At 60.0% G+C, this 21,383-nt stretch overlaps 4 protein-coding genes across 6 annotated transcripts in view; all 4 read right to left on the bottom strand.

Moving 5' to 3' along the window:
* EIF4A1 (eukaryotic translation initiation factor 4A1) overlaps positions 1–362 on the bottom strand; it is a 6,241-nt gene extending 5,879 nt beyond the window's left edge. Inside the window, exon 1 of the mRNA XM_034989506.1 lies at positions 280–362. Coding sequence (XP_034845397.1) covers positions 280–302 — 23 coding nt within the window. The 5' untranslated portion in view covers positions 303–362. The remainder of the gene's footprint in view (positions 1–279) is intronic.
* A 694-nt stretch (positions 363–1,056) lies between these two features.
* Positions 1,057–9,219, bottom strand: SENP3 (SUMO specific peptidase 3). 3 transcript variants are annotated; one of them, XM_034989502.1, is made up of 11 exons: positions 8,988–9,061; positions 7,383–8,108; positions 6,401–6,640; positions 6,196–6,307; positions 5,538–5,685; positions 5,361–5,408; positions 4,493–4,570; positions 2,434–2,571; positions 2,199–2,282; positions 2,019–2,069; positions 1,057–1,592 (listed from the first exon to the last, which is right to left on the bottom strand). In XM_034989502.1, the coding sequence occupies exons 2-11, from the start codon at positions 8,095–8,097 to the stop codon at positions 1,482–1,484; spliced, it is 1,725 nt and encodes a 574-aa protein (XP_034845393.1). In that variant the 5' UTR covers positions 8,098–8,108; positions 8,988–9,061; the 3' UTR covers positions 1,057–1,481. The 3 variants fall into 3 exon arrangements, with proteins under 3 accessions (XP_034845393.1, XP_034845396.1, XP_034845394.1); XM_034989505.1 differs by lacking the exon at positions 2,019–2,069 and having other exon boundaries at positions 1,057–2,018; positions 8,988–9,219; XM_034989503.1 differs by lacking the exon at positions 8,988–9,061 and having other exon boundaries at positions 7,383–8,977.
* Positions 9,220–9,628: 409 nt separating this feature from the next.
* On the bottom strand, positions 9,629–13,281 carry TNFSF13 (TNF superfamily member 13). Its single transcript, XM_034989500.1, has 6 exons — positions 11,961–13,281; positions 11,523–11,601; positions 11,342–11,389; positions 11,079–11,197; positions 10,723–10,861; positions 9,629–10,516 (listed from the first exon to the last, which is right to left on the bottom strand). The coding sequence occupies exons 1-6, from the start codon at positions 12,216–12,218 to the stop codon at positions 10,407–10,409; spliced, it is 753 nt and encodes a 250-aa protein (XP_034845391.1). The 5' UTR covers positions 12,219–13,281; the 3' UTR covers positions 9,629–10,406.
* A 123-nt stretch (positions 13,282–13,404) lies between these two features.
* On the bottom strand, positions 13,405–20,812 carry LOC118000025 (tumor necrosis factor ligand superfamily member 12). The gene is made up of 7 exons (XM_034989501.1): positions 20,590–20,812; positions 20,382–20,429; positions 19,802–19,877; positions 19,059–19,112; positions 18,938–18,973; positions 14,332–14,456; positions 13,405–14,148 (listed from the first exon to the last, which is right to left on the bottom strand). The coding sequence occupies exons 1-7, from the start codon at positions 20,746–20,748 to the stop codon at positions 13,897–13,899; spliced, it is 750 nt and encodes a 249-aa protein (XP_034845392.1). The 5' UTR covers positions 20,749–20,812; the 3' UTR covers positions 13,405–13,896.
* Positions 20,813–21,383: the final 571 nt, after the last annotated feature.

Below are 21,383 nucleotides of genomic sequence, written 5' to 3'. Positions count from 1 at the left end.
CGGGGCCTCGCGCGCCGCGTCGTGGGCGGGAGCGGCCTCCCGGCGGGCCTCGCACGCCGGGCCCCGAGGGCCGGGCCGTCCCCGCTCGCCGCCCAGGCCCGGGCCCTGCCCCCTCGCCCCCCAAGACCGGGCCTCCCGGGCGGCTGTCCCGCACGGCCCCGGGCGGGGAGGGGCGGCCCCGGGCGGTGGGCCTCGGCTGCCCCTCCCCCCGCCCCGCGGGGCCCTCGGCAGGGAGCGGCAGGGCGAGTGGCCTCGACCTTTTGCAAAAGGGCTTCTTACCGGGAATCCTGACTCGCAGACATGATCCTTAGAAACTAGGGCGGAGGGCCCGCCTATCGACAACTTATAGAGCGCCCGACCCCGCCCCAGACATCGCATTGGCTTGGCCGCCTCGGCCCCGCCCGCCGGCGCTCCGCGACTCGGCGTGACGTTAGGTCGCAGGCGCTCCGGCTCGCCGCCACCATTGGACAACCCGAACGCCTATCAAGGCGAGGCCCCGCCCCGCAGCCCCATTGGCTGGGGGGCCCGCCTTTCTCGCCGGTGCGGAAGTGACATACGGGAGCCAGGCCTCGAGGCCTGGCAGCCATCTTGGGGCCCAGCGCCCCTACACGTGCGGAGGCGAGAGCGCCCGGGTCAGGTGGCCCGGCTGGCCCTATCGCGCGCGAGGGGCGAGGCTTCGGCCTCCAGGGACTTCCGGGCTCCCGAGGCGGCCACTTCCCTTCGCCTCGGCTCCAGGTGCGCGCCGGACCCCCAGTTTAGTTTGTCGTCTCCCGCAGCAGAGGTAGACCGGACGCCGCCCCGAGCCGCCGCGAGTGTGCGGGGGGCGGTGGAAGCAGGAGGCGCGCCCCCGGCCACGGGCAGGGCGGGGAGCCCCCGCGCACCTGGGGTGCGGCCACGAAGCTCCGTCCTCCCTGAGCTCCCCCGCGGCCCCTTGCAGCCCCGGCGTCCCTGCGGGAGGGCTTCGTGGGGGGGGTCCCCAGGGCCTCAGCACCTCCGACAGGGTGGCTGACCGTGACTGCCGAACCCGAGCCTGACAGAAGGAAGACCAGCACCACGTATCTCCAAAGGATCCTTTATTGACCAGAGCAGGACCGTGGCATTTATATATATATATAAAAAAAAGTTTGAAGACTGGCAGGCAGTAATCCCCTTGCCCGCCCACCACCCCCAGCACAGATTTTCTCGCCCCCGCCCCTGCACTCGGAAGGGGGAATGACCGCCCCACCCAGGCCCCGAGGCCAAACTCCGCCCCTGCAGACGGAAAAAGAGGCTGTTCCATGGCCACCCCTGAACATCAGAAATCAACAAGTATTCTCTCAAAGAAAAAAAATACAGAAATCAAAACATTTAAATATGAAAAACCAAAGGGAATTGGATGGGGAGAGGCAGGAGAGGAAAGGAACTGGAGTTTCTTGGGAAGGAAGGGTCCCCCGTGTCCCCATGCCCATTGATGAATGGGCTTGAGGCCTGGGATACGAGGCTCACACAGTGAGTTTGCAGTGACACAGCTCCTTGTAGATCTGCCGACGAAGTTTGGGCATGTCCTGCTGGGTGAAGCTGAATGGCTGAGACAGGGCCAGGTGCTTGCAGTACTGGGTGTTAACAAAGCAGGCCGTGAGAACCACCTACTGAGCAGCCCCCCGAGTCAGGGCCTGTGCTACACACTTCACAGGAGCCATAGCCAGCTCACTGGACCTTTCCAAGAGCTTCCACTTTTCACAAAGGGAGCCAAGGTCCCACAGCCTGGGGCTCAAAGTCTGGCTAAAGTCCTTGTTCTTGGTACCTGCACTGGGGGGTGGAAGGCAACTGTATTAGAGAGCCAGGGCCCCAGGACCAAGAGGCCCAGTCCCAACGGGGGCTGGGGCAGCCAGAAGAGGACCAAGGAACGACATCGGCGATTCTGCGTCCTAACACGCAAGGTTACGCCCTGCTCCACCAGTGCCTGTGAGCCAACTCGGGGAGGCCGAGCGGTCTCCCGCCTCCGTCCCAAACCGGTAACCCGACTGCTATCTGCTTACCTGTAACACAAAGGCACCGCAGTCACTGTCATTGTTCTGCCTGGCCACGTTCTAGAGAATAAAAAGAAGGGCGGCCCTTCACCTGGAGGCTCCTAGGGCTGTGGCTTCAGCTCTGCCTCCTGCCACGCCTCTCTCACCACCCAGTACCGACCCCCCGCTGCCCCAACCCGGGACACTTACCATTTTGAAATAACCTTTCCAGCCCTGGTGGAAATCCAGCCGGTCTTTCTTCACTGCCTCTGCCTGCAGGTACTTGGCAATATGCTGCAGAGACCGAAACGGAGGAAGAAGTAATGCCCTGTTTCCCAACTGAACCCAGGGTATGGTGGTCCCGGCACCGAGCCCGCCCTTCTGCCCAGAATGCCCAGCCGCTGCATGTCCTCCCCACAGGCTTCCCGTCTGCCCCCTCTCAAACCTTAGGGCAGCGGCGGTTTAGGGTGCGCTGCGAGTCAAAATAGGTGATGGTGCGTCGCCTCACGTCCACAGAGATGAGGGACCAATGCACCTCCAGGTGGATGGGGATCAGCAGTAGCTCCTTATTGAAGATGTCCACCTAAAGGGGGGCGGCGCCAGAGGTCAAGTCAGGCAGTGCGAGGGTCCTGCCCGCTGCCAGGAGGGTCCTCAAGAGGAGCAGAGGCACGGGCAAGGAGCCAAGGGGCAGAGCACAAGGCCCAGCCCTTCCACTGTTAAGGCAAGGGTCAGCGGACGCGGCCTCCAGGGCTGAGGAAGAAGGCAGCTCAGAGGAGACCGTGGCCCACTGCGGGGCCCAGGAAGACCAGGTAGGTACTCTCCACACCACAAAGGTGCAAGTGCTAAGTAGCTAAGAACCCAGGCTTAGGACTGGGGAGCCAGACGGCCGGGGTTTAAATCCAGCTCCTCTGCTGACTAGCTGGTGACCATGGGCAAGCTACACAATAAACTCTCTATGCCTCTGTTCTCTTACTTGTAAGAGGCTGAAAGCAACAGCACCTACCTCATCTATTTGTTAGGAGCGTTAAAGTAGTTAACATCCATAATAGGCTAACAAGAGCGGCATGGTTCCTAGTCAGGGGTCGGCCAGTTAACACGACAATCCTACGAGGAAGTGCTCACGGTCAAGCTAACAACGAGCTAACTGCTGCTTGGCCGAGTAAGGCAACTTGCTGAGGGTCACAGAAGAAAGGACACTGGTGGGATTCAAACGCAAGTATGCAGAAGGCCAAGTTCTTTTCACTGTGCGTCACCCCACCTCTCCTGGGAGAAGCAGGCCTGCCAGGTCACTGAGGGGGTAAGCCCCCGAAGCTGGGGGCCGAAACTGAGGAGTGCTGGAGCCAGTTAGTGCTCCTACCTCACTGTAGAAATTTCCTGGCCTTTGAACTGGAGGGCAGGGAAACTAACTAGAGGGGAGAAAGGAACTCTTTTTTCCCCTCACCAAACGTGCTCCCTCCTAATTCTCCCCAGTAACTTCCGCCACCAACCCAGGCCTCCCCGATTCCTAGGTTTTCTTCATTCCCACGACCAACCCGTCAGAAAACACTATCAGGGGCGCCTGGGTGGCTCAGTCAGTTAAGCGACTGCCTTCGGCTCAGGTCGTGATCCTGGAGTCCCGGGATCGAGTCCCGCATCGGGCTCCCTGCTTGGCAGGGAGTCTGCTTCTCCCTCTGACCCTCCTCCCTCTCATGCTGTCTCTCATTCTGTCTCAAATAAATAAATAAAATCTTTAAAAAAGAAAACACTATCAGTTCTGACCGCAAAACCTATCCTAGAGAAAGCTCCTCCTACTTTGGCCCTTAGCGCCCTGGCCCACGTTTCTCATCTGGACTTCCGTGCTCCCCTCCTAGTCTGTCTGCTTCTACTCTTGACCTGCTTCCAATCTTCATGAAACAGGAGCTTAAAATGTGAGGGACTTCCCAGCCTTCTTTAAAACTTCAGTGGCTTCTCGGCGCACACAGAGTAAGATCTACCCTCCTCAGCTTCTCCTCCATCCTTACACGATCGACTCTCTGACCGAATGTCTTACCAATATTCTCTCCACTCACTCTGCTCCAACCACACAGGACACCCACGTGGGCCTTCGGTGCCTCACATGCCCTTTCTCACCCTGAGTCCCGTGTACGTGCTATTCCCCTTGCCTAGACTACTCTTCCCCCAGATCTGCACACGGCCAGCTCCTCGAGTCTCAGCAAAGAGAGGCCTTTCCAGACCGCCCGATCTAAAGGACCCACCTCCCATGCTACTACATTACCCTTTTAATCCCAGCACCTAGCACTAGCTGGAGTTTCACCTGCTTATTTACTCTTACTCCACGAAGGCAAGAAGGTCTCCTTAACGTAACACTGAATCCTGAGTACCCACAGTGGTATCTCACGCACACACAAGACCCTTAAGATCTGAAAGACTGAGTGAGCAGGCTTGAGGAAGGGGCTCCTAGAAAACAGAACCCTAATGCTCTCCAGGCAAGGTGTTACACAAGGAGATGTGAACTGGTAACTCACGTTTTTGGTCCACCTTTTCACCCCGTCGTAACCCTTGGTGCGGAGCTTGTCGTAGAAGAAACTGTTGAAGAAATGCACCTGTACCAGGGAGATAGGAAAGAGCCGGATGGAATGAAGGAGCCCCGGCTCTCCTGCCCAGGCTCCTCCGCCCGCGCCGCCCGTTTCATTACGGCTCCAAGGGCCAGCTTCCACACCCTCACTCCCAACTCACTGAGGGTAAAAAAAACCACATCCTTTCTAGCCTTCTTACTGCTTCCCATCCCATTTGTGGAGTTAGCCACAGGGAAAAAAACTACCCACTGGGGGAAGAGAATAGGCAAGTTCAGGACCAAGATTAAAGATCTGAGGGGCGCCTGGGTGATGCAGTCGCTTAAGTGTCCAACTCTTGGTTTCAGCTCGGGTCGTGATCTCGGGGTCAAGAGACTGAGCCCCTCGTTGGGCTCCACGCTCAGCACTGAGTACGCTTGAGATTCTCTCTCCTCCCCCCCCACCTCACTCTCTCTCAAATAAGTCTTAGGGGCGCCTGGGTGGCTCAGTCGCTGGGCGTCTGCCTTCGGCTCAGGTCATGATCCCAGGGTCCTGGGATCGAGCCCCACGTCAGGCTCCCTCCTCAGCGGGGAGTCTGCTTCTCCCTCTCCCGCTCCCCCTGCTTGTGTTCCCTCTCTTGCTGTGTCTCTCTGTGCCAAATAAATAAAATCCTTAAAATAATAATAAAAAAAAATTACAGATTTGACTTTAACAGGCTGCCTCCTACCTCCTCTCCCCAAAAACAAAGATCCTCTTTATGGATCAAGTGATACAAGGGACTGAAAACGCTGCTTAGAACTGCAGACATTCTTCTGGGGACCGAGGTACCGGTGAGGCCTACCTTTTCAGGGACCGTGTCCATGACCAGGTCTCCATACATGTTCATCACCTGGGGAGAAGACGGGAGGCAACTTGCCATGGAGAGTGCAGCATGGGTACAGGGCTCCCCCAAACAGAGGGCCCCAGACACCCTGCTCCCTAAATCCCCTTTGGGGCCCGTGTCTCCATTGCTCCTCACCTGGTCATTGAGCCAGTTCTGTCCATATAAGGTGCCCAGGTCGTCCATGGTCAGCACATGCCGCTTGTAGGCCACTCGGAAGCCCCTCACCATGGCATTGCCCGGCATCCGCTGGTACGACTGGATGAGCTGCAGCACCAGGCCCTTCCTGAGGAGGCCAAGGGTGGAGTCACACAGGAGCTGAGGGGGCTGGGCATGCAGGAGTACTTTCTACTGCTCGGAGTAAGAATCTAAACTAATCCTTTCTGGGGCACCTGCGTGGCCCGGTTAGTTGAGCGTCTGACTCTTGATCTCAGCTCAGATCTTGATCTCAGGGTCCTGAGTTCAAGGGCCCGCACTGGGCTCCACACTGAGCATGGAGCCTAGTTCAAACAACAAACACACACTAATCCGTTTCTTGGGTCATGTGTCCTTTTGAGGACCTGCTAACGGCCCAGTCTCCAGAAAGAGGCACTCAAGTAGCAGGTATACACAGTACTTTGGGGTCTCAGGTAAAGACCCCACCCCCACCCCAGTCAGCTTACAGGGGCTTGGCACTCGGCCTGCAGATTCCTCCCTTCAGTCCTACCTTCCTCCTTCTCCCCAACACGTCCCTATGGGAGAAAAGGCAGCAGCATTCTCGCCTCCCCTCAGGTCCCAGCCCTCTTTCATGCCTCACCTGGAAGGCGTAGAGAACTCCTGCTGAAAAATGTCCTCCAATTTCTCTACTACCTCATCAGTGCTGAGGGGGATGAGGCTGCCGTAAGTTTGAAGGAATTCATCCAAGATGCCTGAGCGGAGGAAAAGAGGAGAGGGGTGAGGCCTCCAGACTTCAATTTAGGAGTTGGCTGCGAGAAAGAGACTGGGCCCTCTGGGTCCCTTACTCTGTACGCAGGTAACATGCTCCTCCCGCAGGGGGCTGTGCTGGCCGGCTTTCTCCCCGGGCCGCTCTGCCTCTTCCGCAGCGCCCAAATCGGAGCCCTGAAACAGCTCCTGGGCCACATGGTCCCCGATGCTGCACACATTGCTGATGAGGATGCTGGCATCGGGGGGTGCCAGACCCCGCTCCCCTTCTGGCCCGGAGGGTCCCCCAAAGCCATTGGGAAGAGTACAGGAGAGGAGGCCTGTAGGACAGGGGAAACAGGATGGGGCTCGGATCAAAGAACGATGGGATGAGATTAAACGACCCACACGATACCAATATAAACTCTAAGGAATGGAAACCTCAAGCATGAAATGAGCACGTCTGAGAGGTCGTAAAGGAACAGAAAAGACGTACTACTCATAGACAGGGCAGAAGCAGAACAAGACTAAGATTCAGGGAGATCTGAATTTCAGAGATAACTTATCAGCACTATACACCTGGCTCCTAGTACAGTACCCCGCAAACGTTCGATAAATACTCCAGTGATTCGTAAAAACACAGCCGGAGATTGTTCGCTTGAGAGGCCCCGAAAGAGACATTCTGAGCGAGACTGTCACACACAGCCGTACTGGTGATGCAGTCCACTCCTCAGAGAAATCCCTTCCCACCACTCGAAGATGGCACCCTTTGCAGATGTACGTGCCCCTCTATTCTAAAAGGGCAAACGAAGAGGGATTTTAAGTGTATGAGGCTGCTTGACTTCTGTAAACCACGCCTCCCTTTCTCATCTGTACACAGAACACCTACTTAGGGACTCTGTGTCCCAGCCTTGACTGACTATCTCCCCAGACTTAGTTCCTGCTCGAAGTGGAGCTTAAGACATTTCACGGCTATTCTGGACCCCCTCACTCTGCCATCCTACTAGCTTTAGGCCCAGCTGTCACCACCTCAAGAGGCTCCTGATCCTCCCCACCCTCTCCCTCCACCCATTCCCACCTTACCGGAGTCGGGATCCAGAGGAGACTTTGGAGTCCACCTTAAGCCATCTTCCTCCACTGGGGGCCCAGAGGACATTGGTGGAGACCCTCTCACCCCATCCTCAGCCATGAGAGCACCTAGCAGACCCAGCCGGGGCGGAGGTGGCCCCCGAGGGGAGTCAAAACGACAGCAGGGGGATGGCACCTGTGGTGTCGCACCCCCTTCCTGGGGTGAAAGATGGTTCTTGGGGTGTGCAAGGCTCCGCCGCCGGCCCCGGTGGCGCCCCCAACGCTTCCAGTGGAATGTCAGCGAGGTGCTTTTTGAGTAGAGCAGCATCCCGAGGGCTCGCATGGCTCTGCGGCGGCGCTGTGAGCAGGTTTTTCGATGAGTAGGGCGGGGAGGGCGCGGCCGCTGGGAGGCTCCCAGCTGACCCCACCTGGGGGGCAGCCTCCAAGCTGCCACTTCCTCTTCCTCATCTTCATCCTCGTCCTCCTCCTCCTCTTCCTCCTCTTCACTAGCTGAGGCATCAAAAGAGGGCCGAGGGACAGGGAGGCGTCTGGCTGGCGCTGTAGTCCCTGACCCAGGATCTGGCCCAAACCCTCCACCTGATTTGAGTCGGGGTTTGGGGGGTGGGGGCCAACGAATACGCTCCCGCCTGGGACTTGAGTAAGCTGGGGCTATGCCAGGTCCAGGAGGCTCAGGCCCCCAAGACCCGGTCCCTTGTATAGTCTCTTTCATCTTCCAGTAGCCTGTAAAACAATGGTCAGAGTGTCAGAATCCAAACACCCTGAACCCCAGGATCTTGCCTCTCTTCCTCAGCATGCCTTCTCTGGCATCAGATGCAAATAATCTAAGGAGAGAGGGGGAAAAAACGCCAAACTCCTACAGTTTGCCGATCTTCTCGGTTCACATGGTCCACAAGGGGCCCTTTAGAGTCTGTGTCATCATCCTTCCCCTGACCAGATAGAAGCAAGGGAGAATATGGCAGAGCAGCAAGCCTCCGGGATCTTATTTCTCAGATCCCCAGGTCAAACCCAGTATTTTCAGGCTCTACTTCTCTACTGGAGACCACCAGGGGTATCCTAATTGAGCACCTAATGAGGGGCATGGCTCAGCACGAGAACCCCGACATGATACAGAGACAGCTGAGGAAGACACAACTTCCACAAGGAAACCGTGGTCTAGAGTGGAAAGAGAGTTCTCTACCACCTTGGAATGAATGGGGCGCTGGGTGGGGAGGGGATGGGCATGCTCAGGTCGTCTCAGGAGGTCTCAGGAGGGAATGGGGATCCCAGGGCTACGGTTCAAGGAGCAAAATCTAACGAAAACGGAAGAATGTTAAAGGAAACTGCACGAGAACCCAATCGGTGCTTAGGCGGCCGGATCAAGGCGCTGGGACAGAACGGAGCCGCGTGAGCCAGGCTGGCCCAGCCCCCCTCGCCTGCTCCGTTCCCGGGGGCCAGAATGCGTCCCACACCGGTTTGGTCCCACAGGCTCAGGACAGTTGGGCGCCCGAGGGCCTTAAGAAGCCCCTTCGAGGGCCTCCTGGGCCCCCGTTAGGTGGGAATGAGGTCCAGGATTGGGAGAGGCCGCGGCAGAGCTGGGGGAAGGGTAGGGGGCGTCCTCACCGGGAGCGGGGAAGCCGGGCGGACGGGCCCGAGGGCGGGCGTCTCCGGCCTCAAGCTTCCCGGCTCATCTCTCCGGCGACGGCGGCGGCCCCGCCACTCCTGCTGTCTTCAGGCGCAGCCCTCTCAATTCAGGATTCCAACGCTTCTGGGCCGCGCGCCGCGCCGCCGAGCCGCCCCGCCGCGGCCGCGTCTTGCTCTGCTTCAGCCTCCACCTCCACCACCTCCCCCTCCTCCTCCTCCTCCTTCCCCTCCCGCGAGCCCCAGGCCCACCGGCGCTGGCGGCGCACGATTTGTACGTCACACCCGGCGAACAGCGCCGGCGCGGCCAGCACGCGCCTAGTCCCGCCTACCCGAGAGCGTGGACGCCAAGGGACCGTCCCGCCCCCCGGCCCCGGGCGGGGCTGCGCCTGCGCACTCCCGCTGCTCCGGGCCACGCGAGGGCCCCCCCCCCCCCGGGTTGCGCCCCCGCCCCCCCCCCCCCCCCCCCCCCCCGCCAACGCTGCGTGTCCCGCCGCGTAGCCCCTTCCGGGCGCTTGCGGGCCCGAACGTCGGGGCCCGCGGAACCTGGGTTCCGAGGGCCGCGCCGCGGGAGAGCCGGGAGGGCAGGGAGATCCCGGGGCTAGGCAAGGCAGCGAGGGGAATGGAAGTCGTTCATTCTTTTATTTCAGTCCAAACAGGTCTCGAGCAGAAAGAGCCCAGAGGAGTGAAGGCAGACCAGCGTTAGGGCGCACGATTTCCCCAAGGCTCCCCAGACCCCCGTCCCCGCCCAGAGGGGCTTGGAGGGGCCCGCTACGCCAGGGGCGTGGAGAGCAGGAAGGGCAGAACTTGGCACCCGAGCAGTAATGGGGCTGCAAAGGGACCGTCGTCGTCGGGCCTCCCCTGCAGACGGCCGCCTAGTAAACACACCCCCGGAGACCGTGCTGGAAACTGGGGCCCCGTCGCCGGGGAGAGAAGTGGGGATTAGGCTTCTTGTGGAGCGAGGAGGCAGCGGGTACCTGGGGAGAGGTGTGGCACAGGGGACCACGAGTCTTCCCGAGTGGAGGGAGGCTTCGTGGACTCGTGCCAACACGCAGGCTGGTTCTCTCAAACTGCCGCTAGGTGGTGGTGCTGTTCTGGAAGCGTTCCAGTGGGACCCAAAGTGGGTCCAGATAAGGCCTGACATTGCCCACCCCCCCGCCCCCCCCTCGAGAATGTGGGGCTGGTTGGGGGACAAAAGCAAGATATACACCTCTTTAATATCCGTGAAATCAAAGTCTACGGGGTGGGGGTGGGTCGGGAAAAGGGAGGAGCGGAGATTGATGAGCAAACCCAGGGTTCCCGTCAAACCCAGAAGAGGCGTCCGCTCCTATTCGCTCTTGGCTGTCTCCGATTTGTACCCACCCTCATCTTCCGAGCTCAACACCACCATCCATATCCTAATCACAGTTTCACAAACCCCAGGAAGGTTCCATGCGGAGAGAGGCTGAGTTTCGCCCTCCCCCGGGGGATGGTGACACTCAGAATATCCCCTTGGTGTAGGTGGAAGACACCTGAGAAACGGAGAAAATACACACTCCGTGAAGCACAGTCCCGCAGACTCTCTGGTGCCTCTCCTCCCTTCTCCGGCTCAGCCTTCCTCCTGCTTCCTGGCCTGCATCCCCCAGATCCACCTGTCCACCCAGGCTTCCGGCCCCCCGGGGGTCACAGACACCCTGCTCCTCTCACACCTGCCCTCCACTGCCCACGGGGCTCTCACCTGCGCTGTAGCAGCTGTTGTAGGCCCAGTCCGGGTTGGAGGGCATGCTTCGGACACATCGGAAGAGAGTCTCCTGCCTTCCCTGGCCCTCCCGAGACACCACCTGACCCATGGTGAAAGTCACATCATGGAACAGGACCTGACGGGGGATGGAGGAGAAGCTGAAGGAAGTGAGAAAGCATGGCTCAGGGCTGGGAGGCCTCCGGAGCCTGGATGATGGAGCCAAGGAAGGAAGGAGGGTCTTCGAAGTTTGGTATGAACAGAGGCGTTGGGAACCCTCAGTACCAGGGCATCCAGGCCCTGGGAGAACAGACCCCATGGCCCCCAGTCGAGGCTTAGGGTATGTGTGGGATTACCTGACTATACAGCAGATAGACCCCAGCGTCCCAGACTCGAACAACATATCCTTGGGCCTCCAGACCTCTCCCACGCTTAAGGGCCGGTTGCCACATCACCTCCGTCACATCGGAGTCCTCTGGAGGTGAGGAGTATGGCAATCAGGACTTCTGGGCATTCTCAGAGACTTTTCATTGCTAGGATTCTCTTGGGCCCAGGTGTCAGCCCCAAAGTTCCCTGATCTTGCCCCTCCCCCAGAGCCATTATTTAAAGTAGTGCTCACCCTTGGAGGTGATGTTGATGGGGACAAGGTGCAGAACGGAATGCTTCTCTGAGGAAAGAAGAAGGAGATCTAAGCAATGCCCACCTGTCCCCTCCCCCCTCCCCCTGGCTCCGGGGAACAATCTCCAGATCCCCCTGCTGCTTGATCACCTCCCACCCCTGCCGCTCCCCGGAGGCCTCACTCTTCTGCTTATGCGTGAGCGCTGCTCTCTTTCTCCGGGCTCTCTCCCCATTCTCCCAGGCTTCCAGGGCATCAGGGCTCTGTTCATGGAAAGAGGGTCAGGGTTAGGCTAAGAAGCAAGGGTCCCCCGACAGCTTTTCCTCCCAGCCCCGCCCCGCCTCCCCACTCCCCAGCCCCAGGAGCGCCTCACATCACTCATGCACTTTTCCCCAGCGACCTGAGTCTTGGTGCTGGCTGTCCTCCAGGATCTGGTAGGCATGAGAAGCATTAATCTTTAACAATTTCCTTTCCTGGAATGGTTGCCCCCTTGACCTCCAAACCTGGGACCCTCTCCTGCACCTACTCAAAACTTTACAGACCACGACGCTAGACCCAGGAGGCCCCAAGATGGCCCTGGCACCCAAACTCTTCTCCCCCACTCCCTTCTCCCCTCACTCACCTGCTCCTGGAGGCTCAGCCATGGATGCCCTTCCTCCTTCTCGGAGGGCCCTCCGGCCCTCTGCAGCCGAGCCACCTCTCTCCTTAGATTTTGCAGCTCTGTTTGCTGGGTCAGCAGAGCCAGGGCACAAGCCACAGCCCCCAGAGCTGCCCCCCAACTCAACCAGAGGGCGACTGAGAGTGCCGGCTCTCGGGCCGGGCCACCCATGTCTCCCGGGGGCCCTTTGGGGGCTAGCAAGGAAGGAGACGAGGCTGGCATGAGCTGGGGACCCTGCCGAAGGCTGCAGCCTCAGGAGTGGGGTGGCGGGGAGGTGGTGGGGAGGGTGGGGGTACAGAAGGGAAGAAGAGCGTTACGCAAGGGAGGAATAAAAAGGAACTTGAGAATTAAAAAGGGAGGAGGAGAGCCAGCAAGGGGCACTGTTGGTGCTCCTGGCACCCCGCCGTGGGGCCAGTGTTGTCTCCAGTCGCCCCCTCCGGACACACACACACACACACACCCTCCTCCAGCCTCAGGAGGACTTGGTCCCAGTCTCTTGAGGAAGGACAGGACTGCCAGTGACACCCAGGAGGAGCGGCCGAGCACAGGAACCCTGGGACGGCCCCAGAAGTGGGGGAGGGAAGGGTGGCTGGCTCCGGGGCATGGTGCCAAGAGCAGGCATGAAGGGGCAAGCTGGGCAGCCTTGGGGGTCCAGGGGTGAGGGGGTAAAGACCCTCTGGCTCAGCCACAAGAGAGATCTTTGGGTATGACTGAAGGTGGAAAAGGAGGGGCGGGGGGGGGGCGGCGGGTAGATGGGAAGGAGAACCAGGGTCGCGGAAGCAAGAAACTGGCTGAGTTCTGGGGTTAAGGCCAGGCCGGGTGTGTTGGAATAGGCCAGTACTACTCCCTGTGCTGAACTTGGCAAGGAGAACTTCCTGTTTCCCGAGAAGAGCTCTTACATAAGGCCCTGGTCAGAGAGAGAAAGAGACAGCCCCAAGCACCCTACCACTGTAGGATTCCTCCCCTGGACCCAGGGCCCCGGGTTCCCATGTTCCCGGTTCCCGCATCCTGCTTCCTGACCCTGAGCTCCCCTTCGGGCCTGCTCCCACCCCACATCCCAGCCAGGGCTGGTGGCAGCCCCACTGAATGTCCCGAGGCTGCCAAGAGGAAGGGCCCCTGCTCCTCCCAGCCAGGGATTACCAGCAGGAGGAAGCCCGCCTCCTAGGTAAATGAGGCAGCTTCTGCTGGACCTTGGGCAGAGGATTGATTTTTTTTTTCTGGCAGTTTGCCTTTCCACTCTCTGCTCATGCCTCAGGGGTCAGAGGCAGGCGGGTCCCCACTCCCGAGCCCGTACATTGCCCTGGCATCCCAGCCCTCCCGCACCCCACTCCTGGATGCCCAGACCCCCTTCCCATAGCCCTCCACTACCCTGAGAAATGTTCCCTAAGCCCCAAGGAAGAGAGAGACCGTGGTTTATTCTCTTTAATATCCACTTATCAACATTTTGTCACAATAATAATAAAAATAATATCTGCTTCTTAAAAATCCACAGGGAATTATCAGGGAAGGAGCTTGGCTTGCTCTTAGCCCTCGCATTTGGGAACTCCCGGCCTAGTCCCAGGCTCCCTGGCATCCAGCCCCTATTAGTGCCTGAAGGTGGGGGGGATTGGGGACCCATCCTCACCCAGAGTAGAGTAGACACAGTGTCCTGGGGGGTTGTGGCCAGGGCAGGGGTCAGGAGATTAATGGGGGCGACGGAAGACTAGGGGTTCAGGAGCTAGTGAGGTGGAGGGGGGGCGTCAGAGGAGAAGGGGGTTATCTATGTGGCGTGGAAACAAACGTGAACAAGTCCAAGCAGCCTGCAGAGGGCGGGCAGGTGGGGGGGGAATGGGGGAGGAGGGGGGCGCACGGGGGGAGGGGCGCACCGAGACAGCCGCGGTGGGGGCGCCACCAGGGCCCCTCAGTGAACCTGGAAGAGTCCAAAGTAGGTGAGGAAGGGGGCGACCTTGAGATGGGCCCAGGGGAGGGTGCGGATCCGCAGGGAGGACCCCGGCCGGAGGGGCAACAGCCCAGACACCTGGCAGAGGCGGAGCTGGGGCCCCACGGCGCTGGCGGCCGTGGCCGAGAACTCCTCCAGGCAGCGCAGGGCCAGCGCGTCATCCACCAGCAAGTCCAGCTTCAGGTAGACAGCCTTCCCCTCGTCAAAGTGCACCTGCCGGGCGGGCGGGAGGCGGCAGAGTCCAGGCCTCTGCTGGCCGCGCCTCAATTTCCAGCAGCCTTGGCCCCCCAGGGGGCCCATCGGGCCCCAGCCCTGAGCTCCCCTCCCCGCGCCGGCTCGCCCCCGGCCCCCCAGACCCGCAGTCCCCGCTGTACCGTGGAGCCAGGTGGGCCTTACCTGACAGTAGAGGTAATAGAGCCCGGCGCGCACGACGAGAAACTCCCCGCTCTGGCGGTCATAGCGCAGCGGGTTGGAGCTGTTGATTTTCGCCTCTTCCCAGCCGCTCACCGTGCCGTCCACACCTGAAGGGTGGTGATCAGAGATCAGGACTCTCTCACACTCCCCGGGGACCCGTTCAGTACATAAGGCTCGGGGGCCCCCTTTACCCAGAAGATGCAGAGATGGGTGCGGGGCCAGGGGGGAGCCCGTGGTGTAACAGGAAGTGTGCGTGAAGACGTGCGGCATTTACACGTGTCTGTGACCAGGGCGGTAAGGAGCAAGGTGTCACCCGCCACTTCTGGGGAGAAGAGCCAGATGGAAGGAGAAGCGCCGGGGGGGGGGGGGGGGGGGGGGGGGGGGGCTTTGGTATTTTGTGTCTCTGCTGTTTGCCTCTTTTGAGAATGTCTACGTCCCGCACTCGAATTGTACAGTACTTGGATTAAGAACGGGATATTGGGGCGCCTGGGTGGCTCAGTCATTAAGTGTCTGCCTTCGGCTCAGGTCATGATCCCGGGGTCCTGGGATCGAGCCCCGCATCGGGCTTCTTGCTCTGCGGGGAAGCCTGCTTCTCCCTCTCCCCCTCCCCCTGCTTGTGTTCCCTCTCTCGCTATGTCTCTCTCTGTCAAAAAAAAAAAAAAAAAAAAGAACGGGATATTATTCAGCCATTAAAAAGAAAAATGCTACCCTGTGGACGAACCGAAAGCATTACGCTAAATGAAAGAAGCCAGTCCCAAAGGACCACATATTATGTGATTTCTATGAAATTTCCAGATAATAAATACAGAGAGACAGAAAGTAGATCGGTGGGTGCTTGGAGCTGGGGGCGTGTGGGGGAGAAACAGGGGTGCTGACTACAGGCTACGGGGTATCTTCCCATGCTGATGGCTGCAACTGTGTGACCAGACTAAGACTAAAAACCACCGAATGGTACACTTTACGTGGGTGAATTGTATGGGAAGTATAGCTCAATAAAACCGTACCAAAAAATTAAAAAAACCTAGAGCCAAGGTCGTGGCCAAGAAGATGAATAATAGAACGATGGAGCAGGAGCTCAGGTGGCTTCCCGGGTCCTCCCCGGGCCACCCGGTCTATCACAGGACTCCCACTGTCTTCCTGCCCCCCTCCCCGCCCCACCCCGCCCCTGCACACACCAAGCACCTTTCTCCCTTCAGATCCCGACTCAGTGACAGCCTTCCTTCCCTGGGCCCCCAGTTCCAAACAGCCAGTCCCAGCCCTGCCTGTCGTCTCTTCCCCATGCCACCCTGTTTCCTTCACCCGGGAAATCCTCCGGCTGATTTACTGAGGTGCAAGTGTGGGGTCCCAGCACGGTCTTATTCACCACCGTGGTGTGGCACGCAGCGCCGGGCCTGCTCTGAGTGGGTGCCCGGCGAGCACCGCTGGGAGGCCAGAGGGGGCGGCCAACAGGGCCCAGAGCTCTGGCTTTGTCTGGATCCACCCCCTGCTCTCCTGGGCCTCGCTCAGCGGCCGCGCCTTCCCCAGCCCTCCCTCATCGTAACCCATTTGATCCCCCGATTTCCAGTTCCTACCTGTTCTGCCACCTCAATCCCTGCGCCCTGTCTCCCTCCCCACCCGGCCCCTGGCACTCCGGCTGGGATTCTTCTCAGCCTCCCTCCTCGGCCGACTCCCCTGTGCACCTTCTTCCTGCTCCACTTTATTCCCTACACGCGTCCTTCTAAAACGCGGATGGGAGCCTGCCTTTGCTTGCTTTGACCTCAGGATGACTTCCAGACTCCCTTTGGGGCCTGGCTCCCTATTCTCCTCCAAGCTCACGGCACCCCCGTCCTGTCGGCGAGCACCTCCCTCCAAGCACACTAAGCAGCTCATCATACTCTTGCCCAACTCGCGGCTTTGGCACAAGGGGTTCCTTCTACCTGGAACGTCCTTGACCCCGTGTCCATCTTAGATTCATGCTTCAAGGCCCACGACGCCTTCTTGGGGAAGGAGTCCTGACTCCGTTGTAAAGTTGTTTGTCTTCTTCTACGCTACCGTGTACCTCTGGATGCTTTCCTTATTGTCCTTGTCACAGCATACTGTGATTCCCAAATTTATATGCTTGTCTCCTCTCCTAGACGGTCATCTTTCGAGACTAGGTCTGGGTATCATTCCCTGTGGGCGCTGAGCCTGCTCCTTAAAACAGCAGGTTCTCAGCAGCGGAGGGATGAATGTCTGGGTAACTACTCCACTGAATGGTCCACTGGGAGGGGAGGAGGGCTGGCCCGGGGCATGAAGAGCAGGGGGAGAGGAGGGAGGACATTCCCCACCATGGAACCAAAGGGCATGGTGTGCCTGGGACCGCGGGGTCCCTCCACATCACAACCACAAGCCTCAGATGGACATTCTTTACTGCCTGGAAACCCTCCTTCTCTTGCCCACTGAGCTTGCTCTGGTACTCATCGAGGCAAGGATTTTGTACCCTCGCTCCTCGCACCTCCTGCCCATCTCCCTCATTCTCCAGGGGATCTAGAAGTCGTCAGGCAAGGGCTCCCCCGCCTCCCCCGACCAGAGCCAAAAACTGACCTGTGCCCACATTCTCGACTGACCCTCTTGTGATGATGGGATAATGTGTCCCTCCCTTTGTTCTGGAATCCACCCCTTGCCCCCGTCCTGGACACTGCCCTGTGGGGCCCCCCACCCCTGCGCCGGGCATGTCCAGTACACAAGCACACTCTAGCGAGCTTCGAATCCTGGTCCCGCCACTGAGTATCGTCATGGCCTCGGGCAGGGTAAGTAACCTCCATCTGTAAAATGGAGCTGATCAGAGAATCTTCCTTTTAGGACCATTAGGAGGTCTAGGCGAACGGGACATCCAGTAAATGTTAGCTAAGATCCCTATGGTACTGCTTATCCCCAGAAGGACTGAATTTTTCCTCCCTCCACATCTCCCTCCAGCCACTGGCCCACTGCTCTGCTCATCCCAGAGAAACTTCTGGAAAGGGCTGTCCCTGACTCCAATTCCTCTTTCCCATTTTCTCTTCACCCCGTCCACACTGGCTTCTATCCTAACTGCACCACTGAAACCGCCCTGGCCAAGGTCACCAGCTGACTTTTTAGGTTACCAAACCCCCATGGTCAAATCATGTGACTTCTCAGCTGCATTCAGCACAGCCACACCCTCGTTGGTGAGACCGCATCTTCTCTCAGATCACAGGCCCCTCTCCTCCCCGACTTTCTTCCCTTCTGTCCATCTGCTTCTCAGTCTCCGCTGGGTTCTCCTCTTCTGCGCCACTTCTAGATGTCTCACAGCCCCAGGGCCTCACTCTTGGGGCCCCTCTTGCCCCCTGGTGCCTCATCCAACCCTGGAGCTCTAAACACCATCCGTACGGCTACGGTTCCTGACGGCTGGCGTCCTAACCCAGCCATCTGTCTGCGGAACTCACTCATTTATTATTACTTCACTTGGTTTAGTAGGAGATCTGAAATTCCATTCTTAATTCACGTACCTCCCAACCTATTTCTTCCCCAGGAAACCCCATCCCCATTAAATGGCATCATTATTCCCAAGGACGCCCAAGTTAAAAATCTAGAAGTCACTTTGATCCCTTTCCCTTGCCTTCCCCCTGCACATCCAACCCATAAGCAAGCCCTATCTTCAAGCTACGTGGCTCCATCTTGACTGCTAGGCCCCCTAGACCAAGCCACCCTCCTGTCTTGCCTCCTGGCCTGTCCCATGGAAGGACATTCCAGGGGAGGGCACAGTGTGTGCAAAATCCAGAAGAAGCACACTGGCAGGGAGGGGTGTCAGGCCAAGTGTGCAGGGAGAAGAGGTTGAGACCAGACCATGGAGAGGCTGCAGCCAGGCAGAGAAGCAGGGTTATAATGACAGTGAGTTGGGAGGGCCTTAGCTTGGCAACATAGGTGGGACAGAGCCAAGGGGTGGGGAGGGGCTGGGATGGGGAAGGGGTTAGAGACTGGGTTTGCGGTTCTGAGATCCTAGTGCTGAGATGGGAGGTGGGGTAGGGATGCAAAAGGAGCCCGGTAGAGGGGCGCCGGGGTGGCTCAGATGGTTAAGCGTCTGCCTTCGGCTCAGGTCATGATCCTGGAGTCCCGGGATCGAGTCCCACATCGGGCTCCCTGCTCGGCAGGGAGTCTGCTTCTCCTCCCTCTGACCCTCCTCCCTCTCCTGCTCTCTGTCTCTCGTTCTCTCTCTCTCAAATAAAGAAATAGAATCTTTAAAAAAAAAAAAAAAAAAAAGGAGCCCAGTAGAAACATTTTAAGAAAAATGGTCAGAGCGTGAAGACTCACGGAAGACGAGGTGGGGGGGGCGGAGAGGGAAGAATCAAATGTGCTTCTTGCACAAGCATGAGGGCTGGTGGTTGGGTGCGGGGAGTCTGCCTGGGTTCTCATGCCTGGGTCACAGACAGAGACCAGGTTTGGGAACTGAGAGAACCGAGCCCTGAGGATCTTCTTGAACTGGCTTCTGGGGTTCCCAGGCTGAAGGCAGGGAGGGCAGTGGGAAGTGAAAGGTTTGGAGGGGCCCTTTTCCCAGGAGGCCAGTGCTCTGCGAGTTGTGGGGGAGAGCTCAGAGGCGGGAATGGCGTCTCACCGGCCTGCGCTCCGTCCTGTCCCGGTCGTGGGTGAACTGTAAGGCACAAGAAAGGGTTGTTGAGACCTGCCCCGGCCTGCCACCACCCCATCTCCCTGGGCAGGTATCACCCATCACCCACCTTCATAATGCGCTGCAATGACTCTGCGAGCCCGCGTTTTCCGGCCTTTAGGTGCTGCGAATCAAGGAAAGAGACGTGGGGAATATAGCGCCCCCTTACTCTGGGGGGCCCAGGAGCCACTCCCCGCCCCGCCTCCCTCTCAGAGCCCCAGCATCCTTATTCTTGTCCAGACTCCTGGCCTCAGAGCCTCAGGCCAGACCTCCCTCCATAAGCAGAATGACTGCATCATTTATCACCCAAACTGGGTTGTTTCTGAGAGCAAAAGGGTTGCTGTTAATAATCGCAGGGAGATAACAGTCGTAAGCGGGGACAGTCCTGTGCAAACCTGTACACAGTCACGTGGTCATCCCATTCACAAGCCTCTCTGCTTACGGGGACCTGCCTCTGCCTCTGCCTCCCCCACCTTGTCTCCATCTCCTAACCCTGGGCCATCCCCTCCTCCATATCTGGCGTAGCATCTCAAGTGAAAAGCAGGTCCATGGGATGGGAGGGGCTTCAGAGAGAGGTCCAGAATTCTAGGTTTGCGTCTCAACCCAATAGCTGCCTGACTCTGAACTCCGCGCCCCCCCCCCACACCCTGTCTGTGCCTCAGTTTCTCCATCCCGAGCATAAGTGAGGATGATGGTTTTGATTCTGCCCACTCTGTGGGGCTGTGAGGATGAACAAAAGCAGTAAGGAGCGCAGAAGCCGCTGTAGACTGGCCACTGCGATTATTCCTGAAGGGTGGATAAAGGGATGCTCACCATTTCTGCGAGGCCGAACCAGCCTCTTCAGGAAAGGCCCAGGATCCTGGCTTTCCTCTGTCTGGGGATTCAGTTCCTAGGCGAATTAAGGGCAGGGCTAAACCGGGGGTCTTGCGGGAACTACCGGAGACTAAGCTGAGACCGACGGGGCCCCCCCACCCCTCGTCGGGAGAGGCACCAGCCAGCACCAGGCACACAAGTCTTAGGGAGGCCAGGTCCTGGGGGCCCCCCGGCCCCCCACCACACAGAACCGGCACAGACCCTCGGCGCGCTCAGCACAGTGCCCAGGCGCCCACACCCGGCCCGCGTGCACGCATCACCAGCATCCCTCCTCGGCGGCAGGCTCCCCCCATCCCATACCCCCACTTCACCCACAGCCAATAAACACTCCGGACTCAGGCGACACAAGCCCCTTCCACACAGCGGCACCGTCCCTCCCTCGCCGTCTCACATACGCATGCACGGCGGTGCACACCCCCGCACACACGCAGTTGGCACGGCCAGGGGCACACCCTGCGCCCTCGGCTCGCGCGCACTCCCCACGCCCAGCAGCGCGCGCCCGGCACCCACGGCCACTCACCGGCGGGTCCGGGGCCTCCTCCGCCACCAGCTCCCCCTGGGAAGGCTCCTGCCGGGAAGGAGGCCGCGTCACCCCGTCCTTCTCCACCTGGCATCTCACCCGCCACCCAGCTTCCTGGCCCCGTGCCCTCAGCCCCCCCGGCCCCGCCCGCCGCTCCGCAGACTCGGCCCCCCGCCGGCCCCGGGGGGGCTGCGCCGCAGGGCCTCACCTGGGCGGGCGCCGATGCCCGGCTCCCCAGGCTGACCGCGGCCAGCAGGAGGCCGAGGCAGGCCAGCGCCAGGCCCAGGCCGAGCGCGAGCGGCGCCAGCAGGGCGGTGCCCGGCGCCCCCCGGCGCCCCCTCCGCCTCTGGCTCCGACGGGCGGCCATGGGGGCGGGGGGCTGTGCCTGCCTCGCGGCCCCCCCACCCCCGGCCCGGGACCCGCGGGGGCGGGGGCCGCGGAGCCGGCGGGCGGAGCGGGCGGCCGGGAAGGAGGGGCGACGGGCGCGCCCGGCCGGGGAGCGCGCACGAAGCGGGCCGCCGAGCGCGTGCACCGCGCGCCGACCCCGCGAGGAGCCCCGCGGGGCCCGGTTGGCGGGAGGGGCCCCGCGCGCGGAGGGCCGGCCGGGGAGCGGGGGCGCCGCGCGCGGGGACTCCACCCAGGCCCGGGTGCGGAGGAGGGGGGGCGAGAGAGAGAGAGAGAGAGAGAGAGAGAGGCGGCGGGACCCCCGCGCCTCGGACGGGGCCAGTCCTGCCCCCGGAGCGACCGTCGATTTCGGGCCCCGGACTGGGACGACCCGGCAGCGGGGTTAGGGCCGAGGGCCGCTTGGATTTTATCGGCCGCACCGAAGGACAGTACTTCCGTGCACGAAACTGGAAAAGAGCCTGAGGACATCATTCACACGGGTCATGTGCTCACTTCTTTCGGCAGATCAGTTGGGAGTTGATTAAACCTTCGGCGTCCTGCGCTCGACGGCGCGAGCTTGTGGCCCGCCCTCGTGCCAGCCTCCGCCCCCGCCCCCGG

Source organism: Mirounga leonina, unplaced genomic scaffold (assembly GCF_011800145.1).
Source record: "Mirounga leonina isolate KUSES-001 unplaced genomic scaffold, KU_Mleo_1.0 Mir_488, whole genome shotgun sequence".
Taxonomy (NCBI): domain Eukaryota; kingdom Metazoa; phylum Chordata; class Mammalia; order Carnivora; family Phocidae; genus Mirounga; species Mirounga leonina.
The sequence above is the reverse complement of the archived record's forward strand: the minus strand, read 5'-3'. Positions and strand labels throughout refer to the sequence as shown.